Source organism: Microtus oregoni, unplaced genomic scaffold (genome assembly GCF_018167655.1).
Source record: "Microtus oregoni isolate MIOR12 unplaced genomic scaffold, Mior012 000009F_ref0000495, whole genome shotgun sequence".
NCBI lineage: Eukaryota > Metazoa > Chordata > Mammalia > Rodentia > Cricetidae > Microtus > Microtus oregoni.
This window is the reverse complement of record NW_024543068.1, coordinates 10,076,856-10,098,047: the sequence shown is the minus strand read 5'-3', so window position 1 is coordinate 10,098,047 and position 21,192 is coordinate 10,076,856. Positions and strand designations below refer to the sequence as shown.

At 42.2% G+C, this 21,192-nt stretch overlaps 3 protein-coding genes and 1 non-coding gene across 6 annotated transcripts in view; 1 reads left to right on the top strand and 3 right to left on the bottom strand.

Annotated features, from left to right (window-relative positions):
- The window catches only part of Alkbh1 (alkB homolog 1, histone H2A dioxygenase), a 29,965-nt gene extending 16,214 nt beyond the window's left edge, over positions 1–13,751 (bottom strand). For all 3 annotated transcript variants that reach the window (XR_005974836.1, XM_041658330.1, XM_041658329.1), the window contains exons 1-4: positions 13,565–13,751; positions 10,881–10,989; positions 8,412–8,574; positions 1,804–1,894 (exon numbers count right to left, since the gene is read on the bottom strand). Coding sequence is in view for 2 of the 3 variants with exons in the window: in XM_041658330.1 (XP_041514264.1) it covers positions 1,804–1,894; positions 8,412–8,574; positions 10,881–10,989; positions 13,565–13,747 (546 nt within the window). In the remaining variant the exon portion in view is untranslated. The remainder of the gene's footprint in view (positions 1–1,803; positions 1,895–8,411; positions 8,575–10,880; positions 10,990–13,564) is intronic.
- Positions 7,489–7,623, bottom strand: LOC121452662. Its single transcript, XR_005974905.1, has one exon. It is a non-coding gene; the product is annotated as a small nucleolar RNA SNORA58 (small nucleolar RNA).
- Positions 13,752–13,802: 51 nt separating the features above from the next.
- On the top strand, positions 13,803–20,240 carry LOC121452289 (SRA stem-loop interacting RNA binding protein). Its single transcript, XM_041658331.1, has 4 exons — positions 13,803–13,948; positions 17,010–17,068; positions 19,441–19,548; positions 20,128–20,240. The coding sequence occupies exons 1-4, from the start codon at positions 13,852–13,854 to the stop codon at positions 20,197–20,199; spliced, it is 336 nt and encodes a 111-aa protein (XP_041514265.1). The 5' UTR covers positions 13,803–13,851; the 3' UTR covers positions 20,200–20,240.
- Positions 20,238–21,192, bottom strand: part of Snw1 (SNW domain containing 1) — a 30,835-nt gene continuing 29,880 nt past the window's right edge. The window contains exons 13-14 of the mRNA XM_041658328.1: positions 20,978–21,141; positions 20,238–20,897 (exon numbers count right to left, since the gene is read on the bottom strand). Of these exons, the coding sequence (XP_041514262.1) occupies positions 20,699–20,897; positions 20,978–21,141 (363 nt within the window). The 3' untranslated portion in view covers positions 20,238–20,698. The remainder of the gene's footprint in view (positions 20,898–20,977; positions 21,142–21,192) is intronic.

Below are 21,192 nucleotides of genomic sequence, written 5' to 3'. Positions count from 1 at the left end.
AAAGGTGCGTGACACCACTGCCTGCTTCTGTTTTCCTTAATACTCATGCTCCACCAAAATGACAAGTCTGCCACTAGGAGCTGGGGCTTTCTGGGCCATCAACATTTGTAGAGCAAAGATGCTTCTTTGTTCTCACTTCTTCCTGTAAAGTTAAACTAAAATCTTACCAAAAACCCATTTTTTTTTTTTTGTTTTACCATTCCACTAATGTTCTGGCACAGCAAGCTGGAGGAGGTCACAAAAGTGGCTAGAGTGGAACCAACTGTTGGTGCAAAAAAATCGCTGTTCTGTGTGTCCCTAGGGGCTGTGGATGGCTCTCCCTGTTTGGTAAGAAGTTGTTTTTAGCCTTTGCTTGTATGTGCGTGTGATTTTTTTTTTTAAATTTATTTATTTTTTACATATTCAATGTTCTGCCTGAAGGCCAGAAGAGGGCACTAGATCTCATTACAGATGGTTGAGAGCCACCACATGGTTGCTAGCTCGGACTTGGAACTCAGGACCTCTAGAAGAGCAGCCAGTGCTCTTAACCTCTGAGTCACCTCGTTTTTGGTTTTTTCGAGGCAGGGTTTCTCTGTAGCTTTTGGTGCCTGTCCTGGAACTAGCTCATGTAGACCAGGCTGGCCTCGAACTCCCAGAGATCTGCCTTCCTCTGCCTCCCAAGTGCTGGGATTAAAGGTGTGCGCCACCACCGCCTGGCTCATTTGTTTGTATTTAACAGTATCTAAGAAAATTCTTTTTTGTTTGAGATAGGGCATTTCTATATAGCCTTGGTTTCCTATTTAATTCCTAAAACAAACAAATATATATAACAATATATATATATATATATATATATATATATATATATATATAATAAATCAAGGCTGCTGCTACAGTTTTGCCCCTCCCCAGCCCTTTTAACTGTCTATTATATTTAACAACCTTTCCCCACATTTTTATTTTTTTGTCTGTTTTTTTCTGAATACTCATATGGCTTTGGATAATTTTCACTTCTCATTTTCTTAGTAAAGATAGGATAACTTTGAAGTATATAAAAATAAACCGGGTGGTGGTGATGCACGCCTTTAATCCCAGCACTAGGGAAGTAGAGGCAGGCAGATCTCTATGAGTTCGAGGCCATCCTTGTCTACAAGAGCTAGTTCCAGGACAGGCACCAAAGCTACAGTGAAACCCTGTTTCAAAACAAACAAACACACCAAAACAAAACCAAAGTAAAAATAATAAGAGCAAATGAAGATTATCATTAAAAGCACTGACTGGCTTCTCTGGATTAGGAGAGCTACTACTTAGAACAGTGTGGTACTGCTGTAAAGACTTTACATACATTAGTCAGTTACTCAAAGCTTTTAACAAGATTTATGTGGGTGAGTGTTTTGCCTGTACTGACGGGTATCAATACCTTGGAACTGAAGGATAGTTATGAGCTACAATATGGGTGCTGGAAATTGAAGCTGGGTTCCTTTTAAGAGCAACACATGCTCTTATCTTAACCATTGGGCCACCTCTCTAGCTCCTCATTTAATTTTATCAGACAGAGTCTTGTTACATAGTCTAAACTGTCTTTGAGCTAGTGTACCTCCTAGCTCAGCCTCCTAAGAGTAGAGGTAGGATTAGAGATGTGAGCTACCACTCCCAGCTCTCCAAGGGATATGAAAAGGAGGCAATAAATCATCACCACTCCCCTGAATTTATGCTCCCGACAGCCTTTACTATGGCAGGGACATATCAAGTTTGTTCAAGAAGAAATTCAACTACAGGGGCCCAAGAACCTATAAATGTAAAAGAAATGAATAAAACAAATACCTTACTGTCCCAGTTATAATGATACCCCAGGGTGACCCAGCGCAGTCTTTCTAGTAAACTTCGGGGTCTCCGTTTATTTACCTCTTTAGACCTGAAAAGATTGAAAAACAAGAGAATTTAGTCATCTTAAACGGTATCAACAATCCTCTCTATAGACCCAAGTCTATGCTGACAGCTAAGGCTTGATAAGGAGGCTGACATGAAGCTCTGGTTGGCCTAGGACTTACTAGGTAGACTAGGATGACTTCAAACTCAAGCAATCTGCATGCCTCTGCCTCCTGAGTGCTGGGAATAAAGGTTCCTAGTTTGGAACAGAGGCGCTAGTATTTAACCTAACTTTAAATCTTTATCCAATTCCCCAAAATAATTTTCAATGTTTTAAAAAATGCATGGCCTAATTATTGGCTTTGGTAGCAATCAGAAACAAGTTATGCTCTCTGTCCTCGATGCTTCCTCCAGGCACTAGCAGGATGATGGATGGCCATCCTATCCCCCTGGCCATTGTGCTCACACAGCAGTTTTCTGTTTTGTCACGGCTAAGTAAGTACTTTATGAAAGTGCAGGCATTTTTCTCAGCAATCATGTTATAATACCATTGCTTTCAAGTGAACCTTAACTGCGTGGAAATGAACTGGCCAACTGTCCACCCTGCAATGGGCAATCTGGGCCCCATAAATGAGCTCTGCATTTTCCTGCCCTACAAAAAAATGGCGAATCACTGGAAAGCCACCAGCCTATGGCAAAATAATGGCAGCATCCCATTGTAAGATTTTTTTCCTTTTTATTTTAAGGCATGGCAACCATCCTTCTTAACTATTTCCTCAAAGACCACAGTTTTCTTTCCATTGAATTTGATCCTTAAAGTTTTTTAAAGATGTATTAACTGTATGTATATGCATGTTTTACCTGTATGTAGATATTTGTGCACCCTAGAACTGGATTTATGGATGGCTGTTAACTACCACGAGGGTGCTGGTGCTAGGACTCGAACCTGGGTTCTCTGGAAGATGAGCAAGTACTCTGAACCACTGAGCCAGCACTTCAGGCTGGTCTGAACCTGATTTTTAGTTTTCTGTCCCCAGAACCATGTTCTTTCAGTTTTCTCAACCTGAATCTCTTAATCACAAGTGATCATTCAGTGTTACTGTAATTGCTAACATCCTTTTGCCTCACTTAATCATCCAGATTCTTCTCTACATAACTTTATGCAATTCAAGTTCTCAGTTTTGCCCATGTCTTTTAAAGTCAATGAGAAACACAGGCACAATCAAACGATACAGGAAAACAGCATCTTTCCATGCTCAAACTTTGACAGATCTCACAATACTCTAACTGGCCTTCTTCCTGGTCCCTCCACTCATACTGTATTCTATTACCCTGATAACCTTTCAAGCTTTTCTCCACTGAAGACCTTTCTTCTCACATATTCAAGGCACCCTCTGTGCTTTGTTTCTTCCTTTGTTTTACTTTTTAAAATTATGTTCAGGTGTATGTGCTGCTCGAGGTCAGGTGTTGATTTCCCTGGATGCTGGGTTAGATGTGGTCCTGAGCTTGTATCATCTACAAGAGCACTACATGTTCTTAATTGCTGAGCCATCTCTCTAGCCCACCAACCAAAATTTTAAAAGGGGAAAGGAAAAAAAGACTAATTCTGCTTCTATATGGGGAGTATAAATGGCAAGGTTTTCACACACACAGAAATGGATACAAAGTATCTCAGAAGCTAAATAAAGAATTCAAAGCTAAGCTCTTTGTTTAGAGTTACACTTTCTCCCCTTATACTTTTTGTTTTGAGACAGAGTCTCTCTGCTTATTCTTGGCTGTCCTGGAACTCTGTATGTAGACCATATGCTGGTCTCAATTCCCACATCTGGGTTTGATAGTGTATACTTGTGATTTCAGCACTTGGGATCACAGGAGAATCAACACAAGCTTGAGACCAGCCAGGGATATTTACGTGAGACATTGCTTTAAGAAATAATTTTCTTTCTTTCTCTTTTTCTTTTAAACATAGCAAGAACAGGCCAGGACATGGCAGCGTATACCTTTAATCCTAGCACTTGGGAGACAGGCAGGTGAATCTCTGAGTCCGGATAACCTAGTCTACAGAGCTAGTTCCAGGACAGCCAGGGATACATACATAGGGACACCCTGTCTCAGAAAACAAACAACACAAATATAGCAAAATAGCGAGTATAAAGAACCCAAGTAGGTCTGAAATGTTTAAGGAACAGCACTGCAGGCCAGGGTGGCTATAGATAAATAAATGATAAAGAACAGTAGGAAATGATTTAGCAATATCACGAAGCCACATTAGACTACCTAGGTTATAATTCTAGGATTCTAAAAATGTGATGATGCTGGACATAGTGGCACACATCTTTAATCTTAGCACTCGGGATGTAGGAGAATCTGAGTTCAAAGCCAACTTGGTCTACAAAGCAAGCTCTAGGGCAGTCTGGACTACACAGAGAAACCCTGTCTTGAAAAACAAAGAAAAAACAAACAATCGGGGGCTGGAGAGATGGCTCAGAGGGTAAAAGCATTGCCTGCTCTTCCAAAGGTCTTGAGTTCAATTCCCAGCAACCACATGGTGGCTCACAACCATCTGTAATGAGGTCTGGTGCCCTCTTCTGGCCTGCAGGCATACACACAGACAGAATATTGTATACATAATAAATATAAAAAAAAGATGGGGTAACAAACTGGTCTTAAAAGGAGGATTAGCAGGCTGTGGATGCATTGAAATATTCAGATATTGATGGGCTGGAGAAATGGCTCAGAGGTTAAGTGTACTGACTGCTCTTCCAGAGGACCTGAGTTCAATTCCCAGCAACCACATGGTGGCTCATAACCATCTATAATGAGATCTGGTGCCCTCTTCTGGTGTATGTGTGCAGGCATGCATGCTAAATAGATAAATATTTTTAAAAAATGTGGAGGCCAGGCGGTTGTGGCACACGCTTTTAATACCAGCACTAGGGAGGCAGAGGCAGGCGGATCTCTGGGAGTTCGAGGCCAGCCTGGTCTACAAGAGCTAGTTCCGGGACTGGCACCAAGGCTACAGAGAAACCCTGTCTGGAAAAACCAAAAACCAAAAACAAAACACCCCCCCCCCCCCAAAAAAATGTGGATACAGTTGCCAGATGGGAGTGGCACAAGCCTGTAATCCACCACCCAGGAGGAAGAGAGGCAGGTGGATCTCTGAGCTAGAGGCCAGCCTTGTCTACAGAGAGACTTCTTCGGACAGCCATGGCTACACAGAAAAATCCTGCTTTGAAAACACAAAACAAGTATAGACCCTAAAGCTTATGTGCCAAGTACTTCACTAGCATCTCCCCAGCCCTAAACTCCCCTTTCTCCAACACGGTCTCTCTCTGTCCTGGAACTTACCAAAAATGCCGGTGAGCTCCAGAAATTTGCCTGTCTCTGCCTCCTCAGTGCTGAAATTACAAGTAGGCAAGGCCATGCCTGGCTTTTATTTTCTTACTTTTAATTAAAACAAAACAAAACATGGATTCAGGGGAACCGAACTCAAGTTCTGAGTTACCTCGCTAGCCAAATGACCAATGATTTAATCCGCAGTGACTATATAGCAATATGCACCCTGCCCCCCAAATTCTGGATGCTAAAACTTGGGAGCTCACTGGCTGGTAGAAACACCAATACGCTGTGTGGGCAAAATGCTCTGATTACATAGCAAAGGGTACACAAGGTGTAGTACACCTGGTCTCAGTCTTAATTTGTCTGGACCCCACTTAGTGAAACTGGATAGTGTTTCCCGAGACCTAGGGGCTGATCTAGTGAATGGCTGAACATGAATGGGCCATGAAATGCCCCCGGGTCTATACAATCAGTGGTCATAAGTATGAGCAGCCTACAACGTTCTCAAACCCGATGTCAGAAGTAAAGTTTGTGCTAAGTCTGTTTAGTTTTATCATAACTGAACTCCAGATGAGAAACTGTGACAAAAATGCCATGACTTCTACACTCTATGTTGAAAAAGTTTGAAAAGATGCAAAAACCAGATTGGACAAAGGTGGCTGGGCTAAATACATTGAAAAATGATAGTTTAATCTGACTCTATGCCTACACTGTAGAGATGGATTTAAGGTCTTTTAATGGCTATATCCTACTTCTCGGAGATGCCACGACTGATTAATCTAGTCTCCTGCTGATGAACAAGACTGCAATAAAGGTGCTTACACTTAAATAAGTATTGCACACACCCACTCCACACTGAAGAACCAGGGACTAGGTAAGCATGGAGCTATATTCCCAGTCCTAACTGAGCTTTTGTAAAAGACTCTCTAGCTATACCATCCCTCAACAAGCACAGAATTGAAATGCAACCATTTTGTCAACTCCATTTTTCTAGTCCATCCACATACACCTTTGTGTCCTATTCAAAATGATCGCAGAGTTCTAAGGAAATAAAAGCTGAAGGATCTAAGGCGTTTTTGTTCCTGGTTCTCAATGTGGGAGCATGTTGGGGCAATCAGAATCTCTGCGGGAAGCAACCCAAACAGTATACCCTTTCTACTCTGACAGACTTTGGAAGTGGGGAGAGTTTCATGTATTGCTCACAGGACTCTTGACAGACCATGACTCAAACACCTGGATGTCTTAGCCCATCCAAGACCTTTATTTCCCACATAAGGAAATAGAAACATATATCATATAGTGACAGGATGAGTACTAGAGACCTAATCCATTTCCAATGCTGCCAGGACAAAGTCTCAGACTATCAATTTCTTCCAGCCTTGATAACATAAGGTATAACCATCACCATTTTTACTTTTGCTAATTTATTAGACAAAAAAATGTATTTCCCCATTGTCTACTGAATGATATATTAGAGGTTCATTTGAGCTATCTTAGAAGGCAGCTGTGATTTTTATAGTCATATCAGAAAGTAAAGAATAAATTATTTGAAAGTGAAGTTGGTGTAATAATATTAAGCACTCTGATTTCATTCAGTCATGCTCTTCCCTTACATTGCCCTCAGCTCTAAGTAAGGGTAGCACTAAAAGCTGAAGAACAGGAAAGGTTTCTCCCACTGCTCCTGAATAATCCTTAAGATACAGACCTAGAAGGCTTTAAAGGAAACCCACTAAATGTTGGTTATTCTTTCACCTTTGACTATAAGAAAGCCTTCTATTTCCCCCATTAGAATCAGTATGACAGTTTATGGTACGAAGGGCAGATAGGCCACCAAGAGGATATATTTTCAACCATATCTCTAAGGATTTCTCACATATAGATAAGAAATCAACAAGAAAATGTTTGAAACAACTTGTGCAAGGTTATCCATCTACTACAGATCTGGGCGAGGATCGACAGACAGGCACTCTGACTCCACAGTTGGTGCTCTACATTGCTAAACCCTGCTCTATTTATTAGTCTTAGTTCTTCCACCATGCCCACTTACTGTTTTGTCTACCCTATCTGTGACTTCCATCGTTTTTTATAATTAGTCCCACCTTGCTATGCAAATGACTGCTCTTAAGATAAAGCGTGAACTCTAAACTTGTAACTGCCTATGGATCTATTTAAATGCCTTTATTCTTCACCCTTTACAGAAATCATAGAAGACAGCAACGTTTTTGGGTTTCCCTCTTAGAACTGAAACAAAGAAACAGGTTAAATATCATCACTCTCCAGCAAGAAAACTGTCAGGTGATAGAATGTTGGAGTACTGCAATTCACCCAGCTACTGATTAAGCTGGTTAGAACTTGCATGAACTCCAATTACTCTTGCATACGCTGTCCCCCTTGCCTGGCCACGAGCTGAGTCAGGCAAGGTCTACGGATATGCCTAGGATATGTTTGCTATCTTCTTTTGAATCTCTAACACTCCCAATGCACGCATCCTGTACTTTCATTTCACAGAACAGTCTTAAATACTAACTCTACTCAGTCTGACAAATACTCCTAACCAGACTTTTTACTATTCTGAATGGCAAATCCCTAATCATTTTGAAGAATAGCTGAAATAGAGAGAGAAAAAAAAGACACAGAAAGGAAAAATAGATTAGTAGATAAAATCATTAAAAATCGTATAAAAATCATTTTTTCTTCTTGGATATTTCATCCTACTTGGAAGAATTATTTCCTCCTGTGCTTCCCCAGTGTTTTCCACTATTATAACATTTTCTCAGTTCTACTTACTGTAATCACTCTTGTACATAATTCCTGAACCTAAGGAAAGTGTCCTATTAAACTTTGTGTCTCCAATGTCTGGTACCCAACTGATTTCTCCAATGAGTATTTGTGGAATGATGCTGAAATATCAAGATCCAAACACTAGCTCTTCCATGCCCAACAACTGACCCATCATACAAGAGCTAGCAGTAGCAACTCCATGTACAACAGAAGCCAAGTGCTACTGGTGATATCTTCCCTACAAGTCTTAAAGGAACACACTTTGAATAAAAATACATCACATGAGGATGAATGTGGATGAACTCAGTTCCTAAGCCATGATAAGAATGTTCAAAACTGAACAGCGCGGTGCAGTAACGAGGGGTTAAAACCCAATGTACCCCCTTTACAGCATCTGTAAAAAAACTGTTTCTTCAGATCTTCCTCTGGCTGTTAAGACTCACCTTAGGCACTCTTTGCTCTGTTCCCACAGACTTTGGGTCTCTTCTTTAGTCATGTGCTTGTCCAGGTTACACACATTAGGTTTCTGGGAGTATAACTTAAGACACTGCTTTACCCAGTGCCACTGACATCCTGGCAGGAATGGGTTTGGGATGAAAATAAATCCTATAAGAAGATGGAGGGTGGTGAAAGAGAAATTTGTAATTGTTTTGTTTCTTTTTGCATTCTCTTGTTTTTTGTTTGATTTTCAAGACAGGGTTTCTTGGTGTAACAACTATGGCTGTCTTGGAACTTCCTTTGTACCCCAGGCTTCCCTTGAACTCACAGAGATCTGCCTCCTGGATTAAAGGTGTTTGCTATTTTGTCTGGTTTTTTTTTTTTTGGGTAATGGTGACTGAACTAAGACGTGGGCATACCAGAAAAACATTACCACTGTGTTCTATCTGTAAGCTTCTTTTATGGATTAAAAATTTGCTTTTCTTTAATTTGTATTGTTTTGCAGTTCTGACACATATTACTCCAAATCAGCTTTTTCCCTCCTCTTGGCTTTAGAGATAAGGATCCTGTTATTGGAGTTGAACTGATTCAATCCATCCCCTACTCTACTCGCTTTGAGGCAGGGTCTTGCTACAGAGCCTGGGCAGGTTTTGTATTTGCAGTAACCCTCCAGCCTCAGAATCTTGAGTTAAACTCTGGGATTATGGGCATGTACTACCATGTCCATTCTAAATCAGCTTTTCATTTTTCTTACCGACATACCTTCAACTTCACAGTTAATATTTATTGACAACTTACTACATGTCAGGTATTAATTGAAGCACTTTACATGTATACTCATATTAAACCATCAAAATCTTTTTAAATGTTTATTTTATGTGCATTGGTGTTTACGTGAGGGTGTCAGATCTTGGAGTTTTAGACAGCTATGAGCTGCCATGTGAGTGCTGGGGATTGAATTGGGTCCTCTGGAAGAGCAGTCAGTGCTCTTAATTGCTGAGCCATCATAATCTTTTAAAAGATTTATTTTAAATCATGTGTATGTGTGTATTTAGCAGTGGAGTAAAAGGCGGTTTTGAGTTGTGAGCTCAACTTCAGCCTTCTGAAGAATAATATGCATTCTTAACCACTGAGCCATTCTTTTTTTTAATATTTATGATGTATACAGAGTTCTGTCTGCATGTATGCCTGTAGGCCAGAAAAGGGTGCCAGATCTCATTACAGGTGGTAGTGACTAACCATGTGGTTGCTGGGAATTGAACTCAGGACCTCTTGAAGAGCAGTCAGTGCTCTTTACTGCTAAGCCATCTCTCCAGCTCATTCTAATCTTATACCGGGTCCTATTTTTATACACACTTCATGCTTGAAAAAACTGAGGGCAAGGGAAGAGATCTGTCTTTTACATCAGTTAGTACACAGAAGATTCAGGTCTGAGTCCAGATAAATGGGAACCAGAACCTATGCCTTAATCACTGCTCCTCATTCTTTCTTGTGTATAACTGCTTTTCAAATGTTTGGTGCCTACTGCTACATTTCCCACCAAAGTCTTTTCTTTCCCAGACCCAGTTCCTCCTGTTTCTTTCAGTAAAGACAGGTTTTGCTACAGAGTTCCTTCAGAATTAGTAGGATCAAGAAGTAAACAAAACCTCATCACTTTAAAAGGTGACTTTCCCATTACTTTATTATACTTCTTTTAAATGCACTCACAATGGCTTCAAAAGCCAAAGAAATCCCCTAAAAAATAATGCAGTACTAACTCAAGAGATTGGCTTAAGTATGAAATCCTACAAAATCTGAAAAAGCGGACACATCACTTCAGACAATACAAAACCAAAGTGGGCCTGAAAAGTTTGAACCCTGAAAATTTATACAGCTGCAAGGCCCAGGTCAATAGGAAATTATGACCTTGAAAACAGTAGTTAAGAGTTAGAAGTTTAGCTGGGCGGTGGTGCACCTTTAATCCTAAGGAGGCAAGACAGGCAGATCTCAGTGAGTTTGAGGTAAGCCTAGTCTCCAAGAGCTAGTTCCAGGACAGGCTCCAAAGCTACAGAGAAACTCTGTCTCAAAAAACAAAAAAGGTTAGGAGTTTAAGAGCAGCCTCTAGGGGTTGGAGAGACAGGTCTGCATTTATTGTGCATACACGCATGTAGACAAAGTCATACACACAAAAATAAATACCCTCTGTGTCTGGAGAGATGCTTAGCAGTTCAGAGTATAAGCTGCTCTCACAGAAAACTAGCGGTTGATTCCCAGTGTCAGCGTCTGTAACTCTCATTCCAGCCATCTGACATCCACTTCTGAGCTGCTCTCATCTTTCGGAAGCATTAATCAGATAACTCAGAGAAGGCACAAATGGGGTTATGCTCCAGGGTGGGGCATTAATACATGTTTAGGTATGTCCTTTGTTTATCTATTCACCAATTATTTCTAGGAAATCAGAATGATTGGGTAATTTTATTCTGACATGTACTTACCAGGATAGCCTTCGAGCCCATAAGCCTGCCACTTGCTCACAGGCTGAAGTCCTGCCCTACAGGCATCACGATCAGTCACCGAGGACACATTCAGAGGAAATCTGACCACCTGGAAGGAGAGAAACTTAATACAGAGGGCAAGCCATCTTAGAGGTCAACCCTGAAAACCTCAGACCTTCCAAGAGTTTTCTACTATGGGGATTTCTAAATATTAGTTCTCCCACCTACTTGACACATGGCCTTGGTTCCTTTATCTATATTCTAATAAATACTATATAGCTCTGCAAAATTAAGAAAAGTGGTAATAAGAGACTAAAATGGTTTGGACTTTCATAATGTTATTTAATCTGGTTAGTGCTAAAACACTGCTTCGGAGGTACTTGTTATAGCTAGCAATAGGAAAATACCAGGAGGAGGTGGTTGAGAAAATGGAGAGTACTCTAATCACAAAGAAAAAGTTAGTTCTAGGACCCCATTTGCTCTAAGTGTTACCTGTTAATAAAATACTAATGATAGAACTTTGCTTTTATTATTAAAAAAAATTAAGTATTAGGAGCTCATGAAGTTTTCTTTGCACATAGTGTCTGTTTTATAGATGAGACCCAGGATGGGTGTGGTGTCCCACCACCCTGGAGCAGAGGCAGGCAGTTCTCTGAGTTTGAGGCCAAACTGGTGTACAAAGGAAACTCCAGAAAAGCTAGGGCTACAAAGAAAAAAACCTGTCTTGAACTAAGCTACATTACTTGAACCAAAAACTAAAACAAAACAACCGAATCCAATATGCTAACATATATACAGAAAAACCCCACTTCATTCTTCCATAAATAATAGATGTAGCTTGCCTTAACATACATTGAATATTTTCTTTCAAAAAGAAATGAGCTTCTTTTATGTTGTTGGTTTTCGGAGACAGGGACCTCACTACGTAGTCATGGCTGTCCTGTAACTCAGACACTCACCTGCCTCTGCCTTAAAGCTTTGGAATTAAAGGACTTCCATGTCTGGCTTGAGAAATGGACTATTGTCTTTTTGTTTTGTTTTCTCTGTAGGGTTTCTCTGTAGCTTTGGAGCCTGTTCTGGAACTTGTGCTATGGTCCAGGCTGGCCTGGAACTCACAGAGATCAGCCTGTCTCTGCCTCCTGAGATTAAAGCCACGCGCCACCACTGCCCTCATAATTTTAGTCATAACCTCCATACTTGGAGATTTCCTGACAAGATTCCAACAAATGACTAGCATATAAGCAGATTTAAAACAAAAAAAAACCCCTTCCCTTTTCTGTATTGCTAGACAAGCACTCCACCAGAGCTACATGTCCAAACCACCATTCTTGAAAACATGATCGCTCTCTTTCTTCTTTTGGTTTTTCTTTCTCTCTCTTTTTGAAACAGGGATTCTCTGTAGTTTTGGATCCTGTCCTGGAACTAGCTCTTCTAGACCAGGTTGGTCTCAAACTCACAGAGATCCGCCTGCCTCTGCCTCCCATCCATGTGCTGGGATTAAATTTAGATGTGTATTCCCCCCCCCCCCCACACACTTTTGATTTTTCAAGACAGGGTTTCTCTGTGTAGCCCTGGAACTAGATTTGTAGACCAGGCTGTCCTCAAACTTGTTAGCTGGCAATCTGGGCTACAGAATGAGACTCTGTCTTAACAAAACCAAATTTTAAAAAACATGACTAAGTAAAATATACAGCTCCCCCCCCCCCCCCCCCCGGCCCCTTCTCAGTACGTTGTCGTTGTTTTTAGGAAGGAGAAATAGAAATAGGTGTAGGTTGCTTAGATTTATTTTAAATTTATTTTATGTGCACGGTGTTTTGCCCGTGGAGGTCAGAAGAGGATGGATGTCTGATCCTCTGGAATTGGAGTTACTGTGAGCAGCCATGTGGGTACGGGGAATCGAATCCAGGCTTCTCCTGTAATCCAGTGCTGCCTACTACGACAGCTATGCGGCCTGGGCCACACATGGCTTGGACCCCATTACGTGTGACCAGGCTGTCTTGGAAGAGCAGTAAGTGCTCTTAGCCACTGAGGCATCTCTCCAGCCCCATTCTTCTGGACAGGGTTTCTCTTGGGTAAAGAAAGCTCTGTCTTGAAACTCGCTTTTTCAGACCAGGCCGGCCTCGAACCACAGACATCCGCCTGCCTTTGCATCTCGAGTGGGTCACCATCGCCTGGCTTTAGATTTTCCCAAAGAAATATGCTTATTTGACTTTTTTTTTTAAACCGTGGATGGAGTATATCAAAACTCTACCATGACCTCCTTTAAGTCTCAGAGAAGACAGAGCCTAGTCTTAACGACCAACGCTTTAACAGTTTGAGACTTCTCCGACGGCAGGTTTTATTTGAAGCCGTGGAGCTACCCTAACGTCCAAGAAGACGTTCTGTCGGATTTTACACAAAATCATACGTTAGCGTCATTTTAGTGGACAGTTAAAAGAAGGACGAGCGACTTCCAGGCTTTCGGGAGCGAGGCCGCGGGGGTTGGGGAGAAAATGGCGGCTGGAGGGAAAATGCGGCCCGGTGCTATGGGGGCCGCAGCCCGCGGGTGAGCAACAGCTCGGCGCACAGGCTTGGCCGGCAAGGGTTCCCTCCATCGCCAGTCCGAGTTATGGAGGCGGCCGTTCCGGGCTGCCCACCGGGACGCCATGCGCGCGGGGCAGCGCGCACCATTCCTCCCTTTGTACCTTGGGCACGCCGGGGCTCGGGCCTCGGGCCACGTGTGCCGTCGAGAAGTCGATGACCGCCCCCAGGTCCGCCGTCCCCCGCCGGCTCTGCCGGTAGAAGCGGAAAAGTTTCCGGAAGGCGTCCTCTCCAGGCTCCGTCGCCACCGTGGCTAACGAAGCCACTGCCGCCGCCATCTTCTTCATCTCGAGGCTGCGAACCGTCTGAGCCGGAAGCAGAACTCTAAGCTCGGGATCCGTAGGTCCTTCCGGGGTCACGACCCCGGGACTGGAGTCATTCAGTTTTTAACATGGCAGCCTCCGCCGTGAGTCGGGCAATGGTGTTTCGTGCGCGTGCTGGTCAGCATGTTGCTTTTGTTAGAAAAATTCCTTGGACCGCGGCGTCGAGTGAGTGATGGAGAGGAGGAGGGCGCGTTTTTATGTTTAAGTAACTCTTAAAACTCTGTAGAGAACTGAAGTCTGCATGGTAGATGGGTTGGGTCAGGTGCTTTTTCTCTCTTTTTGGATGAAACGCTTCACGAGTTTCGTGCCATACTTGCACAGGGATCATGCAAGCGGACACAAATGATTGCTCTTGAGCAAGTTACTGCGCGGAAAATTTCCGTTTAACTGTTTAGGGATGACTTCCTTTCCTCTCTCCGAGCTTTTAGGGTGCGATTTGGAATGACTTGGTGAAAAGATTTATTATTTACTTCCTTGGACATAACCATTCAGAGGGAGCTATTTTGACCGCAGGGGAGCTTGGGTTCAAAATGGCAAGAATGTAGGGGTGAAGATGAGAGAAAAGGAGATTTCATTCAATTCAAAGATGAAAACTTGGACTAGGGAACTGGTAAAGGTGGAGGGGTCCGAAGCGCGTAGTTTTTCAAGATAAAATGGACAGTATTCGTGCTGGATTCAGGGGAACGGTGTACATTCCAGGTTCCTAGCAAAGATGACTTGTGCTTTTGAGATTTACGAGGAGCGCCGGGCGGTGGTGACACATACCTTTAATCCCAGCACTCACGATTCTCTCTGTGATTTCGAGGCCAGCCTGATCTATAAGAGCTAGTTCCAGGACAGGCTCTAAAGCCACAGAGAAACCCTGTCTTGAACCCCCATCCAACCCCCCCCCCAAAAAAAAAACCAAAAAAAAACCTGAACTTAGGTCCTCTGTAAGAGCAGTATGTACGTTTAAACTCTGAACCACCTCTTCAGCTTTTGAGTCAGGATCTCATCCTATAGCCAGCCTACTTGAAGACTGGGTGCTGGGGTTATAGGTGAAATACCTTACCTGGCTAAAAGAAGATATTTAAATTTGCTCGCCCAAACTTAAAATACAAGATTTTTTTTGGTAGTTATTTACGTATAGATCAGAATATAGTGATTTCTCAGGTTTTTTTTTTTTCTCTCTTTTTTCTTTTTGGAGACGGGGTTTCTTTGTGTAGCCCTGGCTGTCCTGGAACTCGCTCTGCAGGCCAAGAAGGTCTTGAACTCATAGAGATCGTACTGCTTCGGACTCCTAAGTGCTAGGATTAAAGGTGTGCACCACTATTGACACGCACATTCTTTTAAACTTCACAGAAAGGCCGAGGATTTTCCCCAGCATTTAGTAGATTCAAGTTTGCACCCCATAAGGGCTGCCTTCAAATCCTTAAAATTCCATAGCATTGCAACTTTGAGACTTTTTTTTCCCAGTTCATCCTTTCACTTAAATGGTGTCTATGGCATTGCTCTCCTGAAGTGATTTGGTAAAAAGCTTACCTTCTAGAAGTGGTTTCTTGTGTGTGTGAGCTTCCTGCTGCTTTGACAGAATAGCTGACATAAACAGTGTAAAGGAAGGGATATTTGTATTCCATTTTTCAGTTCGGTTTTACCCAGCCTTGTTTGGGATTGTCTTGGCATAGTAAGTATATCATAGTAGGGGTAGAAGGTGGAAGGAGGCTCTCTACTTCAAGAGAGAACGAGTAAGGGTCAGGGCTCCCAGTGTTCCTACAAGGGCATGCCCCTTCAATTGCTAGAATATTCTTCCACTAGGCTCTATATCCTAAAAGGTTCCTACCTCCAGTAACACCACAGGCTGGTAATCAGGCCTTTAGCTTAGGGGCCAACGATCCAAACCATACCATTGCAAGTGTTTTCTAGAACTTGTACTGTCTGGTTTTAAACATGTATGTTTGGCGCTTTTTTGCCTAAGCCCCAGTTAATGTGTTCCATGAGGCCCTGGTCTTTTTGACCATTAGAGCCTTTCAGAAATTCAGCCTCTGAGTATTGAAGGATTTTTTTGATGTTTACTCATTCATTCAGACATGATTGAAGCCTTACTGTGCAACACGTTGTAAGCACGGTGCTCCTTGTTCAGCTTGTAGTGTAATGGTGTGGTGGAGACTGGCAACAATACAGTCGGACCCGTGATGCTTAGATTAACTTGGGACTGTCTTACTTTCTATTGCTATGATGAGATGCCATGACCAAGACAATTAAAAGGAGGAGTTTATTGGGGGCTTACAATTACAGAGGCTGAGTCCATGACCATCGTGGTGGGGAGCATGGCAGCAGGCAGGCAGTCTGGCAGGCATGGCACCGGGATAGTAGCTGAGAGCTCCCATCTTGACAACCATGAGGCAGAGAGGAACTATCTGGGAAAGTTGTGAGCTTTTGAAACCTCAAAGCCACCTCCCAGTGACATACCTCCTCCAGGCCAATGCTCCTATGCCTTCTCAAGCAGTTCCACCAACTGTGGACCAAATAGTCACATATATGAGCCTATAGGGCTATTCTCATTCAAACCATCACAGGGACATAAGCAAGTAATATCCAAATGTAAACCCACAACCACTGAAGAAGAGAGAGATTTTAACTTTATCTTTAAGATCTTGTACTGTGAACCTTTTGAGATCTCACAGGAAGAGTATTGTATTCTAGTATGAGCTCAATAAAATAATACTCAGTGGAGGTGTTTAGTTCGGCCTGGAAAAAAAAAAACCCTTATCATTTAGATCAGAGGAGATGAGAGTACTGACATATGGAAGAGTCACATACACAAAGACGGGAAGCCACAGGATAAGACAATGCACTGTGCAGTACTGGACAATAACTAACTAGGCCAGCGAAAGGAAATAAGGCAGGAAGCATAGGCAAGACTGATGTTAGACCAGTAAGCTGAGATTGCTAATGCATCTGGCAGGACACTGGGCTGTGAAGACTATGCCTTCCGCTTACAGGGGCTGTCTTCACACACCCAGCGCCGCACCTGGTGTGGCAAGAAGAGTTTCTGCTCAGGATGGGGCCTGCAGCCAGCTCAGCCATTTGTCCATCTTCCCATCACACTTCACAGCTAGTCAGTCCTGTAGCTTTTGGAATCCTAAGACTCAGGGAATGCAAAGAAGCTCAGGAACTCTGAACTCTTTAAGATTTTTATCTACAATCTACAGTAGAGAACTTATTTTGTTATCTTTCCTTCTTCCAGGTGAGCTGAGAGAACACTTTGCTCAGTTTGGCCATATAAAAAGGTGCACTGTACCTTTTGTAAGTATTAAAACAATAACAAAAACTATTGGGGGGTGTAATGGGGTATCTCTGTGGTAGAGCATTGTGTAGTGTGTATGAGGCTCTGGGTTTGATCTCAGACTTCCAGAAGGGAAAATTATCATTTAATTCTTGTTTTCTTTTATCAGCATATAAAATACATTATCTAATGGAGTGAAACTGAAAATCTGTTGATAAACTTGTGGGTGATATCGATTAAAGCATACTTTATCCTACATATTTATTTAATTAAAAGCCCTGTCTATGAAAACCAAAAAAAAAATTTAGTTGTTGTTGGTGGAAGCCTTATTCCCAGCACTTGGGCAGCATAAGCAGGTGTATCTCTTAAATTTGAGATCAGCCTGGTCTACAGAGTTTCATCACAAGTCAAGGCTACACAGATAAACCCTGTCTCCAAAAACAAAAAAATTATGCTATGATTACATAATTTCCCTTGTCCAACCCCTTCCATGTATCCTGTTACCACCCCTTTCTTTTTTTTTTTGGTTTTTTTGAGACAGGGTTTCTCTGTAGCTTTGGTGCCTGTCCTGGAACTAGCTCTTGTAGACCAGGCTGGCCTCGAACTCACAGAGATCCGCCTGCCTCTGCCTCCCGAGTGCTGGGATTAAAGGTGTGCGCCACCACCGCCCAGCACCACCCCTTTCTTTACTTTACAATTCATGGTATCTTTTTTCCCCCCTAAGATGGGGTTTTTCTGTATAACCCTGGCTGTTCCGAAACTTGCTCTATAGACCAGCCTGGCCTTGAACTCAGAGACCCAGTTGCCTCTGTCCCCTAGGTACCAGCTGGTATTTTTTTTTTGAGACAGGGTTTCTCTGTCACTTTGAAGTCTGTCCTGGAACTCGCTCTGTAGACCTGGCTGGCCTCAAACTCTGCTGGGATTAAAGGCATGTGCTACCGCCACCCGGCTGTGGTTTTTTAATTGGTGTGAGTGCATGTGCTCAAGTATTCATGCATCACATGTACACCCTGCTCAGTCTGTATAATGTTACTTGTATGTACACACACACATACACCTTGCTCAGTCTGCATTACTTGTATGTATATTTTCAGGGCTGACTTACTAGATAACCAATTGGTGTGCTCCTCCTGGAGAAAAAGTGTTTTGTTTTTTGTTTTTTTTTTTTGAGGGTTGAGGCCTCTTGAACCTTCCACCTTTCAGGTTATCATGCCTATTATGCGGTCTTTGTTCAGCTTATCATAGACATTTATGTTAATTCTTATTATTGTATAGTATCATCACAAGCATAATGGATAGACACAACACATGACCTCATACTGGCTAGGGTTTAGTTCAGTTCTCTGCGCAGGGTTTCATAGAGAAGTAGGTTGAGGCTATAGTCTTCATCAGAGGTTCAAAAGGGGGAAGGTGTGATTTCCAAGTTTCCCTGAGGTAGTTGGGAAAATTCTCTTTTAAAATTGTATTTATTTTTGATTGTGGGTGTTTGCTTGCATGTATGCTTGTGTACCATGTGTGTGCAGTGCCCCGAGTTCCTGGGACTAGAGTTACAGTCACTTGTGAACCGCCATGTTGGTGCTGGGAATCAAACTCAGGTCTTCTGGAAGAAGAGCTGTGCCCCTAACAACTGAGCAATCTCTTTAGCTTTTGGCAAAAACCTTTTAAAATTTGTGTTTTTGAGACAAGACCTTACTATATAGCTCAAGCTGTTCTCAAAATTATTATCCTTGAACTCACAATCCTGTCTGAGTTCTAAGTGATGGGCTTACAGCATATGCCAGCATGTTCGTTTGACAGCAGAGGAGTTTGTATGGTGGTAAGATGGTCACATATACCACAGTGGTGATAGGCCATTTCCTTTTGCCATATAACCTGACCAGGGAGCTGTGTCTTAACATCTTTGCCGTGTTTTGTCTTAAGTTATATATTGTGATTCCAGTTCTGCGGTATCTAATGCCCTCTTCTGGACCCCATATGGCATTTACACTGGCATATACACAAAGCATGTGATGACAAATGAGCAAGCTTCATTCAGAGAGGACAAGATGCAACTAGATTTGAGGGTTTTTCTAGCTCCTAAGTAGTTTATTAAAAACAAGAAAAAAACCCGAGTGGTCAGTTTCCTTTGAGTAAAACCATTAGTGGCTTACTTGTGATCTGCATCTAAGTTACAGGAAATGCTGTCCTTATGGCCTCTTGCCAGTAGAAAAGCAGAATAACGCTATGATCTAGCCTGGGCTAACTAGGAAGGTATATAGTAAGGGTTACTGTTAAGTATTGTCTGTGATCTGATTTTGGCAAATGAAAAAGTTGGTAGTTTATCTGGATGGAGCTCATGGAAGCTTTATCAAGTTCAGAGTGAATTTTTTTTCTATTGTATTTTCATTTTTAGGACAGAGAGACTGGCTTTCACAGAGGCATGGGTTGGGTTCAGTTTTCTTCACAGGAAGAACTTCAGAATGCACTACAACAGGAAAATCATATTATTGATGGAGTAAAGGTAAGGATTTCTGTTGATGTGTTCCATGCTGCTTTTTAAAGAGTAGTTGGTGTCCTATAAAGTTGATGAGGAAAATCCATGACCCTGTTTTATTTTTGGTGCTAGGGATTGAACCCAGAATGCTCCACTGAGCTACCATCCCCAAGGGGAAGGCCCTTTGAATAGTTAAGTTTTTCCAGGTGTATTTAACAAAGAGCAGTGGAGGGGCTGGAGAGATGGCTCAGCGGTTAAGAGCACTGACTGTTCTTCCAGAGGTCCTGAGTTCAATTCCCAGCAACCACATGGTGGCTTAAAAACATCTGTAATGAGATCTGGCCCTCTCTTCTGGCCTGCAGGCATACAGGGAGGCAGACTGTTGTATACATAATAAATAAAATCATTAACAGAGTGGTGGAAACAGCAATGTAGGCAAATTGGCTGCAATCCTGCCTTTTCCCTGACTGAGAGGTTTTAGTTGATTATCAGAGGGAAGACAGCAGCCTCCTGAGTCACCAGTTATGAGTCTAATGAAATGGTATTCTTACAAATAGGTAAATTCAATGTTACCTCTCCTTACAGTGCTTTTTCTCGCCCCTGCAGATTGATGTTCAAGCTCAGAAACCAAAGGTTTCGCAAGGGGCTCAAACATCTGATGAAGAGAAAGACTTTTGAGATGATTATACTAACCATTAATAAATATATCTGAGACCTTTTTTCTAAATGTTTTTATTTGAAACAAGAGCTGCACTAAGCAAGACCTTAGTTTCCCCACTGCAAGGTAAAACAGCACAACATTTGGTAGCATAGCTCCAGTATGTGGACATTATCCAACTCACCGTCTTGGAGTAATTTTATTCAGAAAGTTCTTACACAAAATATTAAAATGTCAGATACAAGAAGTGGTCTTAATTCTCTGTGGGGCAGGCAGTATTTCCTATAAGTGCTGCACGATGGGAGAAGCACAAACATAACCCATTCTTTAAAAAAAAAAAAACTAATCCAAAGTAGAATATCCCTCCCTCCCCCACAATCTCCTGGAATAAAAAGTAGTGCTGGGCTCTCCTGCCCAGATTTGGTTTTTATCCTGATGGTTTACGAAGGGTTGGTTTCCCAATGATCTGCATCATCAGGGTCTGAACAGAGTCCACTGGCTTTCAGGAGAGGATCCTATCTACTCCTTCCTCCGCTTCTTGCCTTCGTGCTCATGCTCCTTAGGGCGACTGCTATCAGAAGGTCTTTTAGAACCACCATGCTGTTTGGCTTCTTCCAAAAATTTGTCCAAACCAAAAGGATCTTCCTCAAACTGAACTGGTCCCTCTCGGTTTCTCTGTCTACGGTCTGAACCAGAAAACTCCTTATCAGGAACAAATCTAGGGGAAAAAGAGAAGAGGTCATGTGCTACCTTTGTTTTACTGGTGTAAACAGAACAATCAGCTGTCTGTTTTGGTACCTGTTTGTCTTTATCCTGGTTTCTAGGTCATCACCATACATATCCTTGTCCAGATTTTTACTAGGCCTGTAGATGCTTTGAGCCATATCTTTACCACCTCTCCAGGCCTGATCATAAACATTATAAATTTCATCTTCTCCACCTGCAAATCCACTGTCCATTCCCTGTGGAAAAATAAATGACAGTAAATAAAAATGTATCCAAAGCTGAATCTG

What these genes read in the sequence shown, in the direction of transcription:
- LOC121452289 (XM_041658331.1), top strand. Translation starts at nt 13,852, where the DNA reads ATGGCAGCCTCCGCCGTGAGTCGGGCAATGGTGTTTCGTGCGCGTGCT. An exon ending in AAAGGTGCACTGTACCTTTT is followed by an intron (nt 17,069 to 19,440) that starts GTAAGTATTAAA and finishes TTTCATTTTTAG; the next exon opens with GACAGAGAGACTGGCTTTCA. An exon ending in ATATTATTGATGGAGTAAAG is followed by an intron (nt 19,549 to 20,127) that starts GTAAGGATTTCT and finishes TCGCCCCTGCAG; the next exon opens with ATTGATGTTCAAGCTCAGAA.